Source organism: Crocuta crocuta, unplaced genomic scaffold (genome assembly GCF_008692635.1).
Source record: "Crocuta crocuta isolate KB4526 unplaced genomic scaffold, BGI_CrCroc_1.0 scaffold479, whole genome shotgun sequence".
Classification (NCBI taxonomy): Eukaryota; Metazoa; Chordata; class Mammalia; order Carnivora; family Hyaenidae; genus Crocuta; species Crocuta crocuta.
This window is the reverse complement of record NW_027531875.1, coordinates 1035782-1056217: the sequence shown is the minus strand read 5'-3', so window position 1 is coordinate 1056217 and position 20436 is coordinate 1035782. Positions and strand designations below refer to the sequence as shown.

General features: G+C 42.0%; 1 protein-coding gene across 1 annotated transcript in view; it reads left to right on the top strand.

Moving 5' to 3' along the window:
- Window positions 1-2205: 2205 nt before the first annotated feature.
- SYBU (syntabulin) overlaps window positions 2206-20436 on the top strand; it is a 72083-nt gene continuing 53852 nt past the window's right edge. Inside the window, 2 exon segments of the mRNA XM_077772944.1 lie at window positions 2206-2229; window positions 3984-4188. Of these exon segments, the coding sequence (XP_077629070.1) occupies window positions 2206-2229; window positions 3984-4188 (229 nt within the window).

Below are 20436 nucleotides of genomic sequence, written 5' to 3'. Positions count from 1 at the left end.
CGTAGGTAAGGAGGGAGGATGGGTGGATGGAGAGTGGTAACATTGAGAGGTAAACAAGACCAGATCATGAAAGCCCTCTGTGCCACATTCAGGAGTTTGAATATTACTTAGAGGACAACTGAGAAGTAAGTGATTAATGAATTTTAATTAAGTTTTATTTATTTATTTTTTAATTTTTTAATGCTTTTATTTATTTCTGAGAGAGAGAGGCAGCGTGAACCAGGGAGGGTCAGAGAGAGAGGGAGATACAGAATCTGAAACAGGCTCCAGGCTCTGAGCCAGCTGGCAGCACAGAGCCCGACGCGGTGCTTGAACCCACGAACCGTGAGATCATGACCTGAGCTGAAGTCGGAAGCTTAACCGACTGAGCCACCCAGGCGCCCTTAATGAAGAAGTTTTAATGACTTCATTTGGCCCTTCAGAAAGGCCTTGTGGAAAAATTTAAAAACTGGCAAGAAAGGAGTAAGAGGCAAGATTGGAAACAAGACAACTTCAGTTAGACCACTGCTGCAATAATCTGGGATGTTTGTGGTTTAGACTTTAAATGAAGAGTAGACAGAAGTAATCAGATTCAAGATACTATTACTAGAGTAGCATGGAGATGACTTGGTGGTTTCTGCTATGTGGGGGCCATATGAGGAAGAAGAAAAAGTCCAGAATGACTCTGAGGTTCTGATTTGGACTCAGAACCACTTAGCTCAGTGGTGGGTATTTCTACTATGAGGCCCCCAGACTCAATTCTCAATTCTCAGTAGTGAATTCAGAAACACATTTTGGCCTTAGCAGTCCATTCCTATATCTTACTACATGTCCTTGGTCATAATTTTGGAAATAATAGATTGTAGGAATCATCACTTTCCTGAAGTCCTTATCTAAGACAGTGTGGATTAATCACCCCCTCCCTCCAAACAAAGAACCTTAAGATTACCAAGCTCACTGCTTAAGAAAACTAAGTAGATTGAAAAGTCATGAAGATGTATGGGATAAAATTTACTTAAGGATATAAGTAAGAAAAAGGCAAATTGATGTCTCTAATCCTTTGATTTCAGGCTCTCTTTGGATTCACACTGCTCATTCCTAGATTTGAGATTTGAGGACTTGGAAAAATGCTGTTTGCAGGGCAGACAGATGGGGATGGTGGTGGTTCGAATACAATTTTCCAGGATTGTAGTCCTCCCATTTACAACTCTGGGTGTAAGGATCAGACTGTTTCCTATTCACATTGCTACGTAGAATATCCTCCAATTCTGAGTGAAGGGTATCTGTTATTATGTATGTTGAGTTCCATAAGATTAGCTATAGCAGTTGTAATAGGTAAGGTTCATGACCCAACTGATGATTATTTTAAGTCCTCAGTTGGACAGATTTTAAGCTTTTTGAACAAATTTATATGTCTCCACAAGTGCTTTTTCTGTCTGTCATGTAAAAGGTCTCAGCAAATACCGAATGGATGAATGTGATTTAACTGCCCTTTCGAAAGTTGTGTTCAGTCAGCTTGATACAACTGTTTTGTTTTCCTCATCTAATCTTCCCAGCTCCCCTTGAGGTAGATACTTGATTATTATTATCCCTCATTTAACGAGGATAAACTTGAAGTTCACAGAGGTCAAGAACTTTAAGGTAAAGGCCTTGGCTGGAAGAGAGTAGAGTGCTGGGTTTCTGAGTTCAAGTGCTGTGTCCTTCCCATAGCACTGTGCCCGGGGCACACTCCCAGATGCTTCAAGGCAGAGATGGAGGAAGGGCTGCCCTCGCCTTTAAACAGCCTGGCTGCCCCAAGCCCTTGGGAACCGGCCCCGTCGTTTTTTTCCCTGGACTTTCTGATGCAAATCCCCCAAGGAGAGTCTCGGCCTCTTAGATCCCTCCCCGCGCGAGCTGCTGTGTCAGTCCTGCAGCATTGGCTTGGCCGGGGGCCAGGTGCAGGGGGACCCGCCCCATCTCTCTCGGCGAGGTAATTGCGGGGAGCTGAAGGATGACTTTAAAAACCGAGAGGGCAGGGAGGGGCCGCGAGGGGGAAAAAAAAAAAACAAACTTTCTCCATTTTGGCTCATAGTGATATTGCAGGTTTTCTCCGTTTTTCTCTCAGACGTGCACCCCCTTCAATCCAGACCCTCAGGTGCCAAAGCGAGGGGGTCGGGCACGTCCCAGCTAGAGATGCCGGGGGCCCTGGCCTGCCCCGTTCGGGTCGGGCTCGGCAGAGCGGGAGNGATGGGACCCCTTCGAGAGACCAAGGTAAGGAGGGCACGTCGCGGGGGCGCGGAGGACAGTGTCCGCGGGCGCCGGGGAGAGGGAGGAAGTGGGCGCCGCGCCCCCCCCACCCCACCTTGAGCCAGCCAGGTGAGAACCAGAGGGGTGGTGTACAGTTGCGGGGGACGGGGACGAGGAGGTGGTGGGGACGATGGGAAGGCAGAGGGACCTTTGCTCAGGTGATGATGAGACCCAGGAGATGGAGAGATGGTACTGGAGGAAAAGATTTGAGGGGGTGACGCGAGGATTAAAAGATTGACTTTGGAGGGTTAATCCCAACTGAAATTGGGGATTTGGGATCTAGCTCTCAAACGATGCCCCCCTAGTGATGTGAATGGTGTTATTGGTGACTGAGAAATAGGATCCCCAGCATGTTGGCGACCCAGCATTGATTCAGGGTCTGCAGTGTGCCGCGAGTGGCTGACGTGTGATACCTGCTGGGTGACTGATGTGCAGAACAAATCCAGAGGCTGGGTGCGGCTTTCGCCCTGGATGGGGTGGATGCCTGAGCGACCTCAGGAGTTCCCGCGGCTGAGGCTTTCCTTTCAATTCCTGCACTGTGCAGACCTCCCAGAGATGTTTACTTTGGCAGCGACCCTTCCTGGTAAGCCGGTGGAAATGGGCAGGAGGTCATGTTTCCAAATAGTGCGTGTTACTAATCCAAAAGCCTTTTTCGATTGCAGAGGTTGGAGGGAGCAGTGAGTTTTTTTGCAAAGAGCTCCTCCTAGGAATCCATTTTAATAAGGCAGGGCGGTGGTGACCCCGAAAAGCCCTGGACTTGAAGCTTGTTCTGCTTCTAGATATGCCTTGTTGCCTAAGCATCTTTACCTCTTTTTAGCCTCAGTTTCCTCATCTGTAAATAGGGATTTAAATTAGTGTCCTCTCCATGGCCTGGGTTGTAAAGATCAAATGAGGTAATGGTTGGGAAAGCACTTTAAAAATTGGAACACCCTGCCAAAATATTACTTTTTTATGCATTTTTAAAACCAAGGCATGGTCCCTTGTATTTAATGCTGTGTTTTTAAGAACAGAGAGAGAAAACTCTCTTCTCATGGGTGTTCTGCAGGGAAAACAAAAGCTAACCAGGATGTAAAAGGTGGAGCCATCTTACTGGGTATTGGATTTTTGTTTGCTTTTCTGTTGGCAACAAGCCTTGTGTACCAGGATATTAATGAATAATTAAGATCCTGGCCGGAAGAGGAGGGATTTGGAAGATAAGCCTGCATGATCCATCGAGAAAGAATTGTTCCAGGTATAGGGGTCTACTTTGTGAGGAGACAGGAAAGCAGAAGTCAGATTGTCACAGCTAATGCAGGGAAAGCAAAATGGAAGTCTAGAGGAAATCGAGTAAGAAGCGGAGTGTGCTGTGAGTAATAAAGAGCCTTTGAGGGAAGCAAGAGCTTGAATATTATAGAGAGGGAAGATGAGTTAGGAATCACATGGAAGGAAGGAATGGCTTTCCTGCTAATGAGCGGAGGTATGTGTGTGTGCGCACGTGTGTGTGTGTGTGCGCGCGCGCATGCCACCTATGCTCAAGTGTGTGGTCTTCAGAAGATTTGAAGGATTAGTTCAGTGGCAGAGTTTTGGGGCTCCTTGAAGCAACTGAGATAAGGACCACTCTGTGAAGATTCAGTATCCAGAAATGTGATTTCTTAGAAACTGATCCCAGAAGGAACAAACAGGAGTTAAGAAGGGGAAACAAGTTTCCTTTTGTTTTCTTTTTAATGTCCAATTTTGAGAAGGAGCAGAGAGTGCAGCATCATGAGAAGGAGATTTCCAGAAGCCGAATTCCCCGTTTGATTCTTCGGCCCCATCTGCCCCAGCAACAGCACAAAGTGTCCCCAGCCTCTGAGTCTCCCTTCTCTGAGGAAGAGAGCAGAGAGTTCAACCCCAGCAGCTCTGGGCGCTCAGCGAGGACCATTAGCAGCAACAGCTTCTGCTCAGGTATGGTACCCATGGGAGCCACACACAATCACCAAGTTTGGGCCCTGCTGGTGCAAAGTGAATGGACTGGAGTGTGCCCCGTAGAGCCTAGGTCTGCACTTCTATTATTAGGATGAATTGTCTGAGGTAGCACCTTTTTTTGGCTCTTTTGACCTTCACGTATAGCAGTTTCATATGGTTCAGTCCTGATGGGCATTTCTACTTGTTTTTACATATTATTCTAGTTTATAATTTACCATGTGAAATCTAACTTCTTTTCCTATGACTGTTGAAAAAACTATTCCTTTGTTCACTCTGGGAAATGCATTTGCTTGCATCGTATACCAGCAAACATTATAAACCTGTGTACTTCTGATTATGGAATCCCCAAAGATAAAATAACTCCTAATGAATGAGGTCAGGATAAAGGATGTTTATATCCCAGGGGTGGGCCTGATCTTGTAGTTTAGAGGAAAAGAGCACAGGCTTTGTAATCTGCCAGACCTGAGCTGGGATCCCTGATCTTTTCACCATTTACAAGCTGAATGACCTTGGGCAGGTTTCTTAACCTCCTTGAGCCTCAGTTGTTATATGCATAAAATGGGATGATAACACGTACCTTGTGGAGTTACTGCAAGATAGAATGAGACCTGAAGGTAATCCTAGTGCAGTGCCTGGCTAATAGAAGCACTTAATAAATAAATGATGGTTCTTAATAAGATGAACTATGGATGTCAGTTTTGGCACATGATTAAGGAAGTTTCCTTAAAGTTGTGAGCTTATTTGGTAAAGGCACAAATCTCTTCATAGCTTCTGAAGATGCCACCATTATCATTTGACAGAGCCTGTTAAGACCGATTAAAGCATGTGACCTGGAATAACTTGTATTCTTTGCCAAGTATTCAGAAATTGGGTAAAATTGAAAAGAGTGACTGTCTCGTGAGTAATGAAGAATGTTTCATAGTGGATAATGTTTAGGGCTTACTCGGGGAAAATGTGATTAGAAGATTAACGCATATATGAGAAGGGACATAGGAACCAAGATGCTATGATTAATGCCCTAATTTAACAGGATTCAATATTATTTTTGGTATCAGTTACTATGTTTTTCAGGGTTCTTTTAAGTGCAGCTTTGGATTTCTTATATACTTTGACAAAATAATTCCACCCCATGCATAAATTGTACATTAGAAATACCGTACTGCCAAGTGTTGTTTTTTTTTACTTTTCTCTGTAAAGCCTCAGATTCTGCCTGATTCTGAAAAAAAAATTCTATCAAAATATTATATTGTAAAGCTTACCTCTTACCATTTGGACTATATGAATCTAGTTTAAAATGGAGGCCCACTGACAGTTTTGCTCAATACTTTTGCAAGAAGAGAACACAGAGATCCCTAGAATCTGGAAACATGTTTGCAGAAGGCAGTGCTGTTTGCTTTCACTCCATTTTGGAGCTCAGGAATCACCCTGTTTGAATGTGGATGAACCCAGGGGATATCATTTCAAACTGACAAGCTTTGTTTATATAACTCATTCCATATTTATTCCCAGTATTTTCTCCACATAATCATTTTCTCTGTGACTGACTTCCGGGTGAGTAGTGGTAACAAGAAAAAAAAAGAAGAAGAAGTTGATCAAAACAAAAGAGAAACTCCAAATATATTTTAGAAAATATATTAGGCAAACCAATGAAATTATAAATTCTGGTTATGAATCACTCTCTCCAAGACCCATCCCTGGGTGATTTCTCCTTCCCAGCGGACCTGTCTCCCACTAAGGCCCTAATGCTGTACATGGAAATCGAAAGTAGATATTGATCCTTCTGCCATTAACTAGCTGAGAATTGAGTGGCAGAAGCATCTAATTACGGGTGTCTATAAACCTGTCTTTCCATCGTTAGCCTTGCACATGGTCTCAGAATAGGATTCCCCCTGTTCCTAGGCCTGATCTTTCTGTGTTGGTGCCCCACAGGGTTTGGGTTGGTGCCTTTCCTTCTGCACCTTCCTTTCCTATGGAGCCCCAACAGACCCCAAGACAGCTTTGAGTGCTGCGCTACAATTGACAGGAGCCCACTTTGGGGGCGTGTTAATGATGCTCTAGGAGGTCAGTCGGGGTATGGAAAATAAATGGGTTTGGTACTATGGGGAGCATTAAAGCTGCAGGCAGTGAGGTAGCGAATGTAAAACATTTCCAACCAGCAGGGGGAAAAAGCTGGTTTTAATCCAGCCACTTTAACACTGAGGCCAGAATATGTGTGGGCTGCTTAATCATGGCAGTTAAGTCAGAGACCGAGGTACATGCAAACATTAAAAATGCCATCCTCTGTTAGGATTAAATTAAAATAATTTAGAGAGATCTGTTGCTGCCGTAACTTCATTACCTTACGGTGATTATTCTGCGTGAGCTCGTGTTCTTTATCAATCATCACATTGACTAATGTGAAAAGGGACAGGCAGAGTTAGGGGCATGCTTATAATCAGGTATGAAATTATGGAGGAAAATAGTCCTCAAACACAAGGTGATTTCATTTGAAAACTACACTTTCAGAACTGCAAGCTAGGGACTCTTTCCCCAAATTTGTATCAAAGGCATTAATTGTGAAGAGCAGGCATCCTATGTTCTAAGATGTTCAGTTTTTAAAGGAAGGATGTGGTGAGTTTACATGAGGTTAAATTTACTTACTATAAAGAATTACCCTTTCTTTTGAGAGTCTGACTTTTCTATCCTTTATATATTATATTATAATTTGATAATATTATATTTTATTACAACAAAAAGTCATGATAGTGGATGATGGTTAAACTTTAGCAGAATAAACAACAACTCTATGTGTTCTCTACGTACACCATATGTTTTCTTTTAGTTTTACTGATCTGTGAAATTACAAGACTGGGAACCATGTATTTGCAAAGTGACCTGTCCATTTTTGCCTCCTCTCTTCCTTCCCTCCTCCCTGACTTCCCCCTGTCTTCCCATGGGAGCTTTGGCAAGGAACATTTAATGACTTGATATTCTATATGCTAATTTGTGTGTTGTATCTACCTCATTTCAGAGAGAAGGAGTTGTGTGTGACCTTTTGCAATTCATTTGGGGTATAATCCCAAAGAGTGCTTCTTTAATAGCGTCTTAGTAACAGAATTTCTTTGAAGATATGCACGTGTTTTACACACTTCATGAGCACGTATGCTTTGTACTCCAACATCACTCTCCTGATAAAACAGTCTATTCTTTACTGTTTGTATTTCGTCTTTGTCACTGTGACCTTAATTGGGCACAGTTAAGTTTATATGGTATTGGAGGCCAGGCCCTATTTTGTGTGCATGGCAAGTAAAACATTATATGTTCCTAGTAAATATTAACTAAAGTTTTTTTTTTAAAGAATACATACAGAAGTGCATTTAATAGTAGGTTAATAGAAACAAAACACCTGCTTTCATGTCCCCTCTCCTACTTTTAAAGTTTTTTAATCAATTGTGTGTCATGACATCACCCTATCTTCTTTCTTCCTACCTTCTCCCCCCTTGTTTCTGGTTTTAATATCCCCATGAGAAGTGATAAAACTCATATTTGTGATTTGTGTCCTGGCTGTGGCCCATTGAATCTAGGCCTCTGTCCATTTTTCTCCCCTTTCTTTGCTGGGAGTGAATTTTGTTTGTCATCATACCATGATGCCAGCCATTCTTGGAAAAGCCCATGACTGGGTGAGTCAGTGAGTCACCTCCATCGGTCACCTGCCATGGTTAGCAGCCTGCTGTGTGTTGCTCCTTGCTTAGTTGAGGTAATAATTACCCCTGCGGCTGGGAGCCAGATGGATGGCTGGGTTTTACTCTAGCTCTCCTTAGGGTGCCTTGTAAACATGGCAGGTGGAACAAATTATGTGTAGAGAACACTGGTTGTTTCATGGGAGACCAGTGATTTCTCCGACTTATTTCCATGTTGCTAATGTGCACACACAGATACATAAGCAGGTTTGTGACTTAACCCACTAAAAACATGTATCAGGTCAAGACACTAAATGGTCAGAATCCAGGATTCTTTGCAGTTGAATCCTGAAGAAGGTGTTTGTGGAAAGTATTTTGGGTTTTACAGTGATTGGGAAGAAATCCTTCTTTGAGTGCCAGTGACCAGGGGTAATCATCGTTGCTTTTTGTGGGAAGAACAATTAAGACAAATTACAACCTGACTAGTGCCCTGCTGTGACATGACAATACCTCCAAAAATTTGCCAGGCCTTGCCAAACAGAAGTATTTCTGCTTTGCTTCTGTCCAGTTGAGGAAGCTTGGCATCTGGATAGAGTAAACCTTTGAGCATAATCATCAGAATTGAGATGAACAGTTTATTTATTTTTTTTTAAATTTTTTTAATGTTTTATTTATTTCTAGGAGAGAGAGAGAGAGAGACAGTGTGAGCAGGGGAGGGTCAGAGAGAGAGGGAGTCACAGACTGAAACAGGCTCCAGGCTCTGAGCTGGCAGTCAGCACAGAGCCCGACGCGGGGCTCGAACCCACGAACCGCGAGATCATGACCTAAGTGAAAGTCGGACGCTTAACCGACTAAGCCACCCAGGCGCCCCTGAGATGAACAGTTTAAAGTGAAGTGAGATGCAATACCGAATTACACTCTAATTGAATGACTGCCAACCTGCTGTGAAGAAAAAAAAAACAAAGACCCTAAGACTTTAGTATCATTTTAATGAGTACAGGACCCAGACGCAGTTTCATAATAGATATTTCAAGTGCTTAGCTGCCTCAGCCACAGAAATGAGCACCTAATGATGTAGGTCACAATATAGGCAATATTTCTTTGAGGATGTGGTGACTGCAATTAAGAGGGCAAGAGCAAAAATTTTTGCCATTTAATAAAAGACATACTGAGCAGTGGGGATGGTGAATGGTAACCATGATGGAATTGGACCAGGCCTGAGAGCAGATTATGGTACCATGATAATCTTTTATGTTCTAAAATACTAAGGTTGTTCTAAAATAATCTGAATTGTTTCACAATTTCAGAGAATGGTGTTTGTCTATTTTTGAATCCTCAGGAAATCTTTGCTTAAAATGCAGATGCCTTGGCCCCATCCTAACCTATTGGCTATTATCACAGAATGGGAGGGGCCCAGGAATCTGTATTATGTAGGCTTTCCAGGTGACTTATACATACTGAAGCCTGAGCCTCATTCCTTTGTGGTCTATGTGTGTTTGGGAATTTTGTATGAGGGATGTGAGGGGTATGCCCCAGCAGCATCACAAGATGGACAAAGATCAAAGATGATAGAGGTGGTGGCCAGCCAAGGTGTTTAAACTCATGGCAGAGGGAAATGTCACCACATTCCCTGGAAATGATAGCTTCTCACTCTGCATTTATAATTCCTATGTTATTAGTCTTAGCATTAATATTCTTTATATCTACATTATTGCGGTAACTTGGGTTCAAATGGTAGACAAGTAAAGGGGAGGCAGAAAGTATTTTCTTCCCTTATTTTCCTATGTAATTAATCCTCTCACTGGATTTACTATCTCTAGCATACTTTCACCTCTTTTGTATTTACTTTCTTTAGTATTAGGGTGATTTGGGGTACACTGAAAGGTATACTGGATACACTCTTTCTGAATAACCAGTGGATTCACTGAGAGATGAAAAAGAAAAGCCATAGCCTGAGAGTAGCAGAACGTGCACCTTTTTGTAAGCTTCCACAAAACATAGGATCTAATAAGTGTTTATTAAATGCCTGCTGAGGATCAGAATTGTGCTCAAGTCATGATGATGAAGAAAACACAGAGACTGAAAAATCATATTACTGCTTTCACCCTGGCGCCAAAAATAAGTGGGATACCACATCTGTAGATGGGATTCCCACACGACTACCTTTACTCACTTGTGTCCCTATCCCTTTTACTTACGCCCACTCCAAACATACTTCTTCCTTGTAATTTGAGTTTGCTGCTCCATTTATTATCTACATTGGCCTCTCACATTTCATAAGCCCAAGGATTCAAAAAAGCAGTGTGGTGTAGTGGATAAACATGAGCCTTGGCATCATAGACCTGAGTTGAAAGCATGAAATAAGAGTAGAAAGGTGGGCCAGGCCAGATCAGAAAAGGTTTTGTATGCTGTGCTAACATGATCCATGAGATCAAAGATCCGTACAGAAACTAGAGTAGCACACAGCCGGATGCGGGGCTTGAACCCACAAACCAAGAGATCGTGACCTGAGCCAAAATCAAGAGTCAGAGCCTTAACCAACTGAGAGACCCAGGCACCCCTAAAAATTCAGGTTTTTAAAAAAATTTTTTTTAATGTTTTATTTATTTCTAGGAGAGAGAGAGAGACAGCGTGAGCAGGGGAGGGTCAGAGAGAGAGGGAGTCACAGACTCTGAAACAGGCTCCAGGTTCTGGGCTGGCAGTCAGCACAGAGCCCAACGCGGGGGCTCGAGCCCACGAACCGCGAGATCATGACCTAAGCGAAAGTCGGACGCTTAACCGACTAAGCCACCCAGGCGCCCCTAAAAATTCAGGTTTTTAACTAACTCTAAACTAACTCTGCCAACTAAGTAACATGTGTTAATAGCTGGGTGTGGCTCCTGAACTACTGCATGGCAGTTCCTAAAGATCTTGCTGTGCCATGGAAGGGTTTTCAGCAAGGAAGAGTTGTGACTATTTACAATTTAGAAAAATCTTTCAGATGATGTGTTGGACAGTAGATGGAAAGAAGCAGGAATGATGGTGAGGAGCCTGCCTGGTTTGAAGGCCATTTTGTCAGTCTAGTTGAAGACTGATAAAATGATATGTAATAGGATTTAGGGGCTAGAACATATATGAGTCTTAGGCACCAATTGCAAGTGGAAGGGGCTGGAAAGAGTTCTCTCTAAATTTCCACTGGTTGCACACAAATGGAGTAGCATAACTGGGGAAAAGGACAATGAGTCAGCTTAACAAGCCCAGATTATGCTTGGTTGCATTTGAGGTAAAGGCAAAGGTCTAGAGCTCCAGAGAGAAGACAGAGATGTTGGTAGCTGAAGTCAAGGGGCTGTGAAGAATTATCCGAGGACAGTGCGTGGACAGTGCGTGGAAGAAGATGAGAGGCCCAAGGATAGACTTCTGAGATCAAGCAAGAATAGACAGAAAAACGAAACGAAGGCATCCAAGAAAGAGTTCAGAGAGGAAGGAGGAAAGCCAGGAGTGACAGTTTCTCTAACCCTAATGGTAGAGTTTCAAGAAGAAAGTAGCCAACAGGCTCCGAATCCACACAAGATGAAGGGAGGTATGTTCTAAAAAAAAGTTCACGGATAAAACCACTAGGTATTAGTGATCTTAGACAGAAACAATTCCAGGGAATCGTGGGGTTGGAATCCAAACTGCATTAAGCTGAGATGTGGATGAGAGGTGACAAATAGACTGTAGACAGCTTCTTAAAACAAGCTTAACCGGGATGAGAAAGAAGAAGTAGAATAAAAAACACAAGTATTATTTTGGGCACCTGGGTGGCTCAGTCAGTTAGCATGGAGTCTTTGTTTCAGCTCAGGTCATGATCTCACTGTCCATGAGTTCAAGTCCCACATCGGGCTCCACGTTGACAGTGCAGAGTCTGCTTGGGATTCTCACCTTCTCTCTCCCTCTCATCTGCCCCTCCTCAGCTTGCTTGCCCCTTCTCTCTCTCTCTTAAAATAAATAAACTTAAGAAAGTGTTATTTATAGTAAAGATAGAGTGTTTATCAAATGACAGGTATTTTAATAAGATTGTTAGACTGAGGGAAAATAGACAAGAAAAAAACTAAGAAACACACACAGAGATTGAGAAAGTGAGTAGAAAAGTGTTAACTTTGTAACAAACCTGGGGGTGGACCCAAAAAGACATGTATAGGAAGAAAAGAAAGGCTGGAGGTGAATATAGGTAAGTATAGGGTAGATAGCTGAAGGATACATTTCACAGCTGGGTTAGGTGAGGCTCTATGCTTATTCCATCATGCCACAGGACCGACCTGGTTTTTAGATTTCATAGTTAGTTACCTGGCTCCCCAGTAGACTAAGCTCCATGAAGGCAAGAGCAATATATTTTCCTGCACTATACCTGACATATAGCCGTTGCTTAGTAAGTATTTATTGAAATTTGGTAGAAGGCATAATTATAAGTAAGACAAGCGAAATATTTTCTTTCATTTAATAAGATTTATTGAGAGCAGGTGCTATCTTAGCAGTTGGGGAATAAAACAATTAGAACAGTACCCAATTCTCAACTTCATGGGTTTATTAAGTGAAGGAGCATTCCTGTCCTTGAGAGTCCGGCATCTCTGTTTAGCATCTCCAAATGTCAAAAAGAGTAATCTCTGCAATAGAACCATGACTCCAGTGCTCTGGGTAGCTAGAAGAGAGATCTCTTGGTAAGAAAATCAGAAAATGCTCTACTCACAAATTGGCACTTGCAAGCCATGAGAAAAAAGCAGCCCAGTTTAGAGTCAAGAAGGAATTTAGCACAAAGCCACATATTCACATTTCCCAGGAGTACAGCTGGACACTAGCAATGACCCCACTCTTTGTCCCCCACCTCCCCTGCCCCGCAGGTGCTTTTGAGAAAGGTCTGGTCTCCTCCCGCTGACCCAGGAGAGACTGGGGGCACGTGAGCTATACAAGACTGCAGAGCATGCCTGTGCTGGGAGGTGGCTTTGCTGGCTCCTGGGCACAGTAGCTGCTCCGCACGTCCCCTGCTGCTCCGCTTGGCTGTCTCCTGCTTTGGAGACTGGGTGCAGCCCCTCTTCTGCCAGAGGGGAGAGAGACACCAGCCCCAGCTCCCCCTCAGCTGCAGGACAGTCAGAGTGCCTCAGGCTCCACTGCCTGCAGTCTCACTCTTCTGGTTCCAGGAGGAGGCCAGTCCTTTTCAAGTTGACTGCTCTCCTTTTTTTTTTTTTTTTTTTAAATTTGAGTGTAGTTGACATACAATGTTACGTTAGTTTCAGGTGTACAACACAGTGGTTCAAGAACCCTGTGTGTGCTGTGCGCGCACGTGTAACTACCATCTGTCACTGCAACGCTATTACAATACCATTGATTCTTTTCTTTATGCTGTACTTTTTATTCCTGTGACTTATTCTCTAACTGGCAGCCTGTATCTCCCACTCCCCTTCACTCAGTTTTCCTGTCTCTCCCTTTCTCTACCCTCTGGCAGCCACCAGTTTGTTCTTTTTATTTGAAGGTCTGAATGACTGCTCTCTCTTTTTAGGGAACCCAAACCAAGCTTCTCAGCATCTCCCAGTGCTCAGCATGGGGGCTCAATCAGCACTCACCCCCATCCCTGCAGAAACTCATCCTTCAGCTTTCCGCTGCTCAGTCTGAATTTTCCCAGGGGTCCTCCTCTCTGCTGGCTGGCTCTGTCTTTATTCTGTCTCCTTTTGTGTGGGTGACCATACAGTTAGCATTGCTCACAGGCACTAACCTAACCCTCAGAATTCCTGAGTCTGTGGACCCTAACCCACCCTTCTATATATTCTGAGGTGTTTGTGAGGCTTATGTTTTAATGCTAATTACTATATTTTTAAAATTCCAAAGTAATGAAAATGTGCAAACACGGAGAGTGGATGTAATCACATTTATAGGATTTATTCTGCCTTGCTTTTTGCCAAAGTGAGACCATGCTCTATTGATCTGTGATCCTTCCTGTTTATTTGTTAAGTGAATATTTAATGGACATCAGTTGTGGGCAAGGCACAATCCTGGGAGCTGAGGAGAGTAGTGAACAATACCGACAGAACTCCCACCTTCCAGGAAGGTGTGTGCCAGCCAGTACCTGTTCCCGTCACTGCTGTCAGCACAGAGAAGTCCCCTCGTTCCTTGTGATGACAGCACATATTCCACTCTAGAGAGGGTCACTTTATTCATCCATTCCTCCGTAGATGGATATTGTGTCTGTAGGGCTAACCTGCAAAATTCAGAATCTTATTTTATGAATGTCACTGGAATTAGACTGTTTATGAGCATATTTCTCTTTCTCTCTCTTTGTTCTGTTCTTTTAAAGTAAATATCATGCTCCATATGTTACCTAAAACAGTTATTTTTTTTCTTCAAATAGATCAAACCCAAAGGTAGCAATTGTAGGAACTATGTGAGTATTGTTTTGTCCTTAACTTTCTTCAAATTGTATCCCTTCCTCCTCCCTGACCATCACTATGTTCAGATTCTCAGTGTGAGAAAAATAGAACATAAGGGAAAAAATATTTACATTGCTACAAGACAGCTAAGTGCAACTCTGGTGTCCTTGGAGGTTTGCAGTGTCCTTGTTATAGAGTCTTCAAGAGATGATGATGAGACAGCGTCTTGATCTGTATCTCTGTCTGTCTCTTCTCTCTCCTTTTGATGGCCCTTCCAATTCTCCTCCCCCACCTGCCCATCTCCCTTTCTCTCTCATCTTCTCCCACCAAGGAACCTTTAAAAAAATAACTGAGTCTTTAAAAAGGCATGGCTTAGAAACTGCAAATAAACTCTATTGCTAAGGAGAGGAAGGTCAGAAGTATTAGTAACAGGGCTATTTTGGAAAGATCATAACCCTACAAAGGACCAAGCATGGAAAATGGAAGTTTGCAGGACAGATCGCCTCCGCACACTGCCTGCCGGGTGCGCCCCTGTCTTGGGGGCAGTGACAGAGCCACCCTGTTCCCTGGTTTCTGCACCTGCTACTCCCTCACCAGAACCCTTCCATAGTTTTCTTCCTCATGCTACATTAACTGTTTAGTTGGCACTGAGATATTTCCCCCTCCAAATTCCTCCTCTGGTTGCTAACACAATTCAAACACCTTGACACTTGGTAAAAAAAAAAACAAAAACAAAAAAAACAAGTAGAGACCCTTGTCTCCAAGACAGAGTGAGTTCTATGAAAAAATGGACACTTGCCTTCCTTTACTTCATTTACTCTCATCCTTCTCCACCGCCAAGGGCTGCACCAGAATGACGTTAGGGAGCACTCCAAGCTCCAAAATAGCTCAGAAATTCCAGGAATGTTTGCATGTGAGATGATTATTTTGTCTCCAAGAAACCAGGGAGACATTCATTAAATAATTACTCCACTCTCCATTTTTATAGATGTAGGTGATAAGTCTTGGTGGAAGGGCTACATTGCATTACTTCCCCCAGCTCGTTTGCACCAGCTCACACATACACTCGCTTGACTTTACACATCCTTAAAAGAAAATAAGCTTCTTTGACCCCTCAGCTCCTTGTGCCTGCCCATATCATTTCTCTCTCCTGTTCACAGCAAAACTCCATAATTTGCCCTTGTCAAGCATGTGAGTGGCTTTGCTGGCAGACTTTCTCTCATCTGCCTTCATTTTCCATGACCTCCCAGCAGCAGTCAACAAAAATGAGCGAGCCCCTCCCTTAGGAAGGATTTTCCTCCTTAGCCTCTGTGGTCCTGCCCCTGTGAGGCTGCACCTGCCTCCCGAGTCACTCCTTGGGCACCATTGCTGGCACCCCCTCTCCCTGTCCTCACCCATCACATTGCCCTCTCCTTCTCTTACCCTCCCCGAGGGCTCCCATCTCTAAATTTCTCAGCTGTAGGATGGTGATGCTTCCGGCCTCTCCCCTGAGCTCCAGGCTCACGTATCCAACCTCCTACATGATATCTTCAAGGTCATGGTTAATCTTTGATCTCTTCCTGCTTTTCATTACTGTGAACTAAATGCTTTCAATTATTTTTCCAAAATAAATCCCAAATCCGGGAGCGCCTGGGTGGCTCAGTCGGTTAAGCATCTGACTTCAGCTCAGGTCATGATCTCACGGCTTGTGAGTGAAGGTCTCGCGTCAGGCTCTGTGCTGGCAGCTCAGAGCCTGGAGCCTGCTTTGGATTTTGTGTCTCTTTCTCTCTCTGCCCCTCCCTCACTCATCCTCTGTCTCTCTCTCTCTCTCTCTCCTTCAAAAATAAATAAACATTAAAAATTTTTAAATCTCAAATCCATCTAACTTTCTTCAATTTTCACAGCTACCACCTAGTCAAACCATTATCATCTCTGATTGCTACCATGTCAGGGGCCTCCACACATTTATTTGCTTGGGCTCATTAATTCCTAAAGGGGCCACACCGCATAGTGGTTAAGAAGGAGGCTCTGGAGTTAGCCTGTTTGGATTCATACCATGGCTCTAACACTTACTGACACAACCTTGGGCAGGTGGCTTAAACGCTAGTGCTAGTTTTGTATGCCTTCTGCCGGGTGCTATTAGTGCCTGTCTTGAAGGAATATTAGATCAAGTTAATTAAGACTTATGTTAAGTATCTACAACATGCTTAGTAGTCACTCAGTAAATATTAGCTAGATGTATCATCACTAATACAGTCTGTTCTCCATAAACCAAATTGTTGTCATCTGCTTAATGCACGTTAATGCTTCCATCGCACTTAACATAAACTTAGGATTCCTGGCCTACTGCCTCCCTCCAACCTCATTGTTCGTCCTTCTCTCCTTATCAGCCTTCCGGGCCTTCCTTCAGTTTCCTCAATATACCAAACTCCTTGTTGTCCCTCTACCTGGAGTTCTTTTCCCTGCCTTTTCTATGATTAGTTCCTTCTCATGTGTTTGGTCTCAGATCAAATGACCTCTTCAGGGCCTTCCGTGACAGTCTGTCTGATGAAACACTTCCCACCCCCCACCTAGCTAGTCTCTGTAATATTGCCCAGTTTGTTTCATTAACAGTACATCACAATCAGATATTTTCTTTATGTATTTCTTTTTTTACTTGTTGATTAACTGTCTCTCTCCATCACTAAAATGTGAACTTCTTCAGGACAAGGCTCTTAGAGAGTCTTCATCATCATAACATCCCTAATATGTAGAGGACTAGCTATCATATAATAGGAAATCAGTAATTATGGATGGGTGGATGGATAGACGGATGGATGGACAGATGGGTGGATGGTTGGATGGTTGAATGAATGGATGGATGGACGGGATTCTTATGCTTCAACATTGGCTATTGGATAGTGTCACGTTGTGTAATACTGAAGCAATTAGTGTAGAGCCTTGTACACTTGTGAATTCTCACTCCAAAAATTCGAAAATTAGGTAAAGGAAAAGAAGTTCAAGTTTTCCTGTTCAAAATATAGAAGCAAAATTCTCCGAATGGCAAGCATTATATGGTTACAGTGTTGAAGCAAGAATATTGGAAAACTAGAACCAGCTAGAATTTCTTGCCTCGAATATTTGTGGTCTGTTTATTATGGGATGGCTTCTTTCTAACAGCTTCCTTTGTCTGTTTTTAATTTGCGCATTCCCAGAATTGCTGCTGTTTCCTCTTGGAACAAACATAGGTAAAACATTTTAGAAAGAAACTAGCTTGTGGTGGTGAGAAAAACAGACTTCAGAGTCAGGGAAACCTGTTTTGAATCTTGAGTCAGTTACTTAATAGCTGTGTGACTGTGGAATTCTTACCCTCTCTGAGCCTCAGTTTTCTCACCTATGAAATATTATTAAAAATTAATGTTACTTGGTAGCTACTTAATAAATATCACTTATCTTACCTACTTCCTTTCAGTGCATTTGAATGGTTTGTAGTAGGAATTTCATAGGGTTCAGATTAAGCATAAGTTTAAACTGTGACATTTTATGTCTCCATCAGACCATCTTGGGAATGTCAGTACCTGGAGCAGGAAGAATACTAACACTTATAGCAGTGTCAGACACATAGATAGTAAATATTTGTTGAATGGATGAATAAGTAGTCTGTAAATGCTTCAGTCATTCCTGAGAACCAACTAAGTTTCCATATAGTTTAAATGTTTCCTTAGAACAGCAATGACTTTTTCCTCCAAATCATGCAACTGAACATTGAAGAACATCAAACCATAACTGAATGCTTCAAGACGTCATGGCACAAAACCACGTTTTCCTCCGCCTGATGTTATTTTTAAGTACATCTTCTGGAATTGTTTAGTTCAGCATTTTGGGAAACAAATGAGCTCCAAGATCCAAATTAAAAAATGAACCAGAAGTTTTAGAAATGTTTCTTGGACTTAGAAGAAATATTTTATTTGTAATCTTCATAACCTTTGTTGTACATTTGTATGGGATTGGTGCAAGGATGGAGTAGAGACTTGGTCATCATAATTGCCACCAGAGTTTGATGACAGTGGTTGTGAGGCACTTTAGTTAAATATCAGGAAATTATGTAATACACACACACACACACACACACACACACAGAATCTTAATTGAGCAAACTTACTATTTTAAAATGTGGATTTTAAACGTATATATAGTCACTTTGCAAAAAATCATTTCTTTCAAAATTTTATCAAAAAAACATTGCAGAGTAATATGGAAAGAATAGATTTCCTAATAATAATAATAAAATTAACATCTAACTTCACACTGCATTTTAAAAATCAGTTCCAGAGGTGTCTGTGTGGCTCAGTCAGTTAAGAGTCTGATTCTTGATTTCTGCTCAAGTTATGAATCTCATGGTTTGTGAATTCAAGCCCCAAGTCAGGCTCTGTACTGACAGTTCAGAGCCTGCTTGGATTATCTGTCTCCCTCTCTCAACGCCCCTCCCCCACTCACAATTTCTCCCCCCCTTCTTCTCTCTTCTTCTCTCTCTTTCTCTGTCTCAAAAATAAATAAAACATTGAAAAATATTTCATGAATTCCAGATGGATTAAACTTAAAGAAGAGGATACTATAAAAATCTAGAAGAAAGTATAAGTAAATATTTAATTGATCTTGGAGTGAAGAAGGACATTCAAAGCGTTAAAACATTGGAAGAAATCACAAAGGAAAATATGGAGAGATTGACAACTAGAAGTAGAAAAAGGTTTGAATGTCAAAATATTGTAAATTAGAAATAAACACTCAGTCAAACATAACAAAGGACTAATGCCCTTCATACATAAGGATTTCTTACAGATCAATAAGAAATCCATGTTTTAGTAGAAAATTTGTCAAACAGGGGCGCCTGGGTGGCTTAGTCGGTTAAGCGTCCAAGACTGAATCAGAAAGAAAAAAGTCTGGGGCGCCTGGGTGGCTTAGTCGGTTAAACCTCCGACTTTCGCTTGGGTCATGATCTCGCGGTTGGTGGGTTCAAGCCCCGCGTCGGGCTCTGTGCTGACTGCCAGCTCAGAGCCTGGACCCTGTTTCAGTCTGTGACTCCCTCTCTCTCTGACCCTCCCCTGCTCTTGCTGTCTCTCTCTCTCTCTCCTAGAAATAAATAAAACATTAAAAAAAAAAGAAAAATTGTCAAACTAACAATTTGTAGAATAAGTAAAAAAGGCCAAAGAACATGTGAAAGACATTAAGCTTCACTAATAATTAAATATATGCAAACTAAAACATCAGAAATACATTTTTCATTATTAATTTGGCAAAAGTGCAAACAAATGGTATTCAATACTTGCAGGAATTTTATAAGTAGGACACTCTCATTCAATAATAATAGGAGTATAGGTTGTCTCAAACTTCTTTGAGGGCTCAGTAATTCCACTTTGGGTATACATTCTGTGAGATAATAAAAAAAAATCACCAAAGATTTATTTTTAATTTTTTTAAATGTTTATTTAGTTTTTGAGAGAGAGAGAGCACAAATAGTGGAGGGACAGAGAGAGAGAGGGAGACAGAATTGGAAGCAGGCTCCACGCTTTGAGCTGTCAGCACTGAGCCCATTGTGGGGCTCGAACTCACAGACCGTGAGACCATGACCTGAGCTGAAGTCAGACACTTAACCAACTGAGCCACCCAGGTGCCTGTAACAAAGATTTATTTTTAAAATGTGTTATTTGAAACAGTTTCAATAATATTAACAAAATTGGGAACAATCTAAGAAATCCCACAAGATGGAATTGACTGTTTAAAATGATATGTATCTATTTTAAATAATTATTCATTTAAAGTAATGTCTTTGATAAATTAAATCAAATGTTTTGAAACTTTTAAAAACATACTCAAAAACAGAATATTACCATGACCCTATACATTGCTTATCTACTTTGACAAGATTAAGCAATAACAAAATATTGTCATCTTTGCTACATCTATTCCTTTTATTTTCATTTTGCTGAAGCATTTTAAAAAGCAAATCTCCAGACCTCATGTCATTTTTCTTCTACCTACACACCTCAGCATGCATTTCTTTAAAAAAAAATGGGCATTTTCCTAGCAAACCATAGTGCCATTTTCATTACTACACAATTAACATAATTCCTTAGTATGATAGAGAATATTGAAATAGCTCCAGTTGTTTCAAAAGTGTCCTTATATCATTTAACCCAGAGGCCAACAAACTTTTTCTGTAAAGAACAAAATAG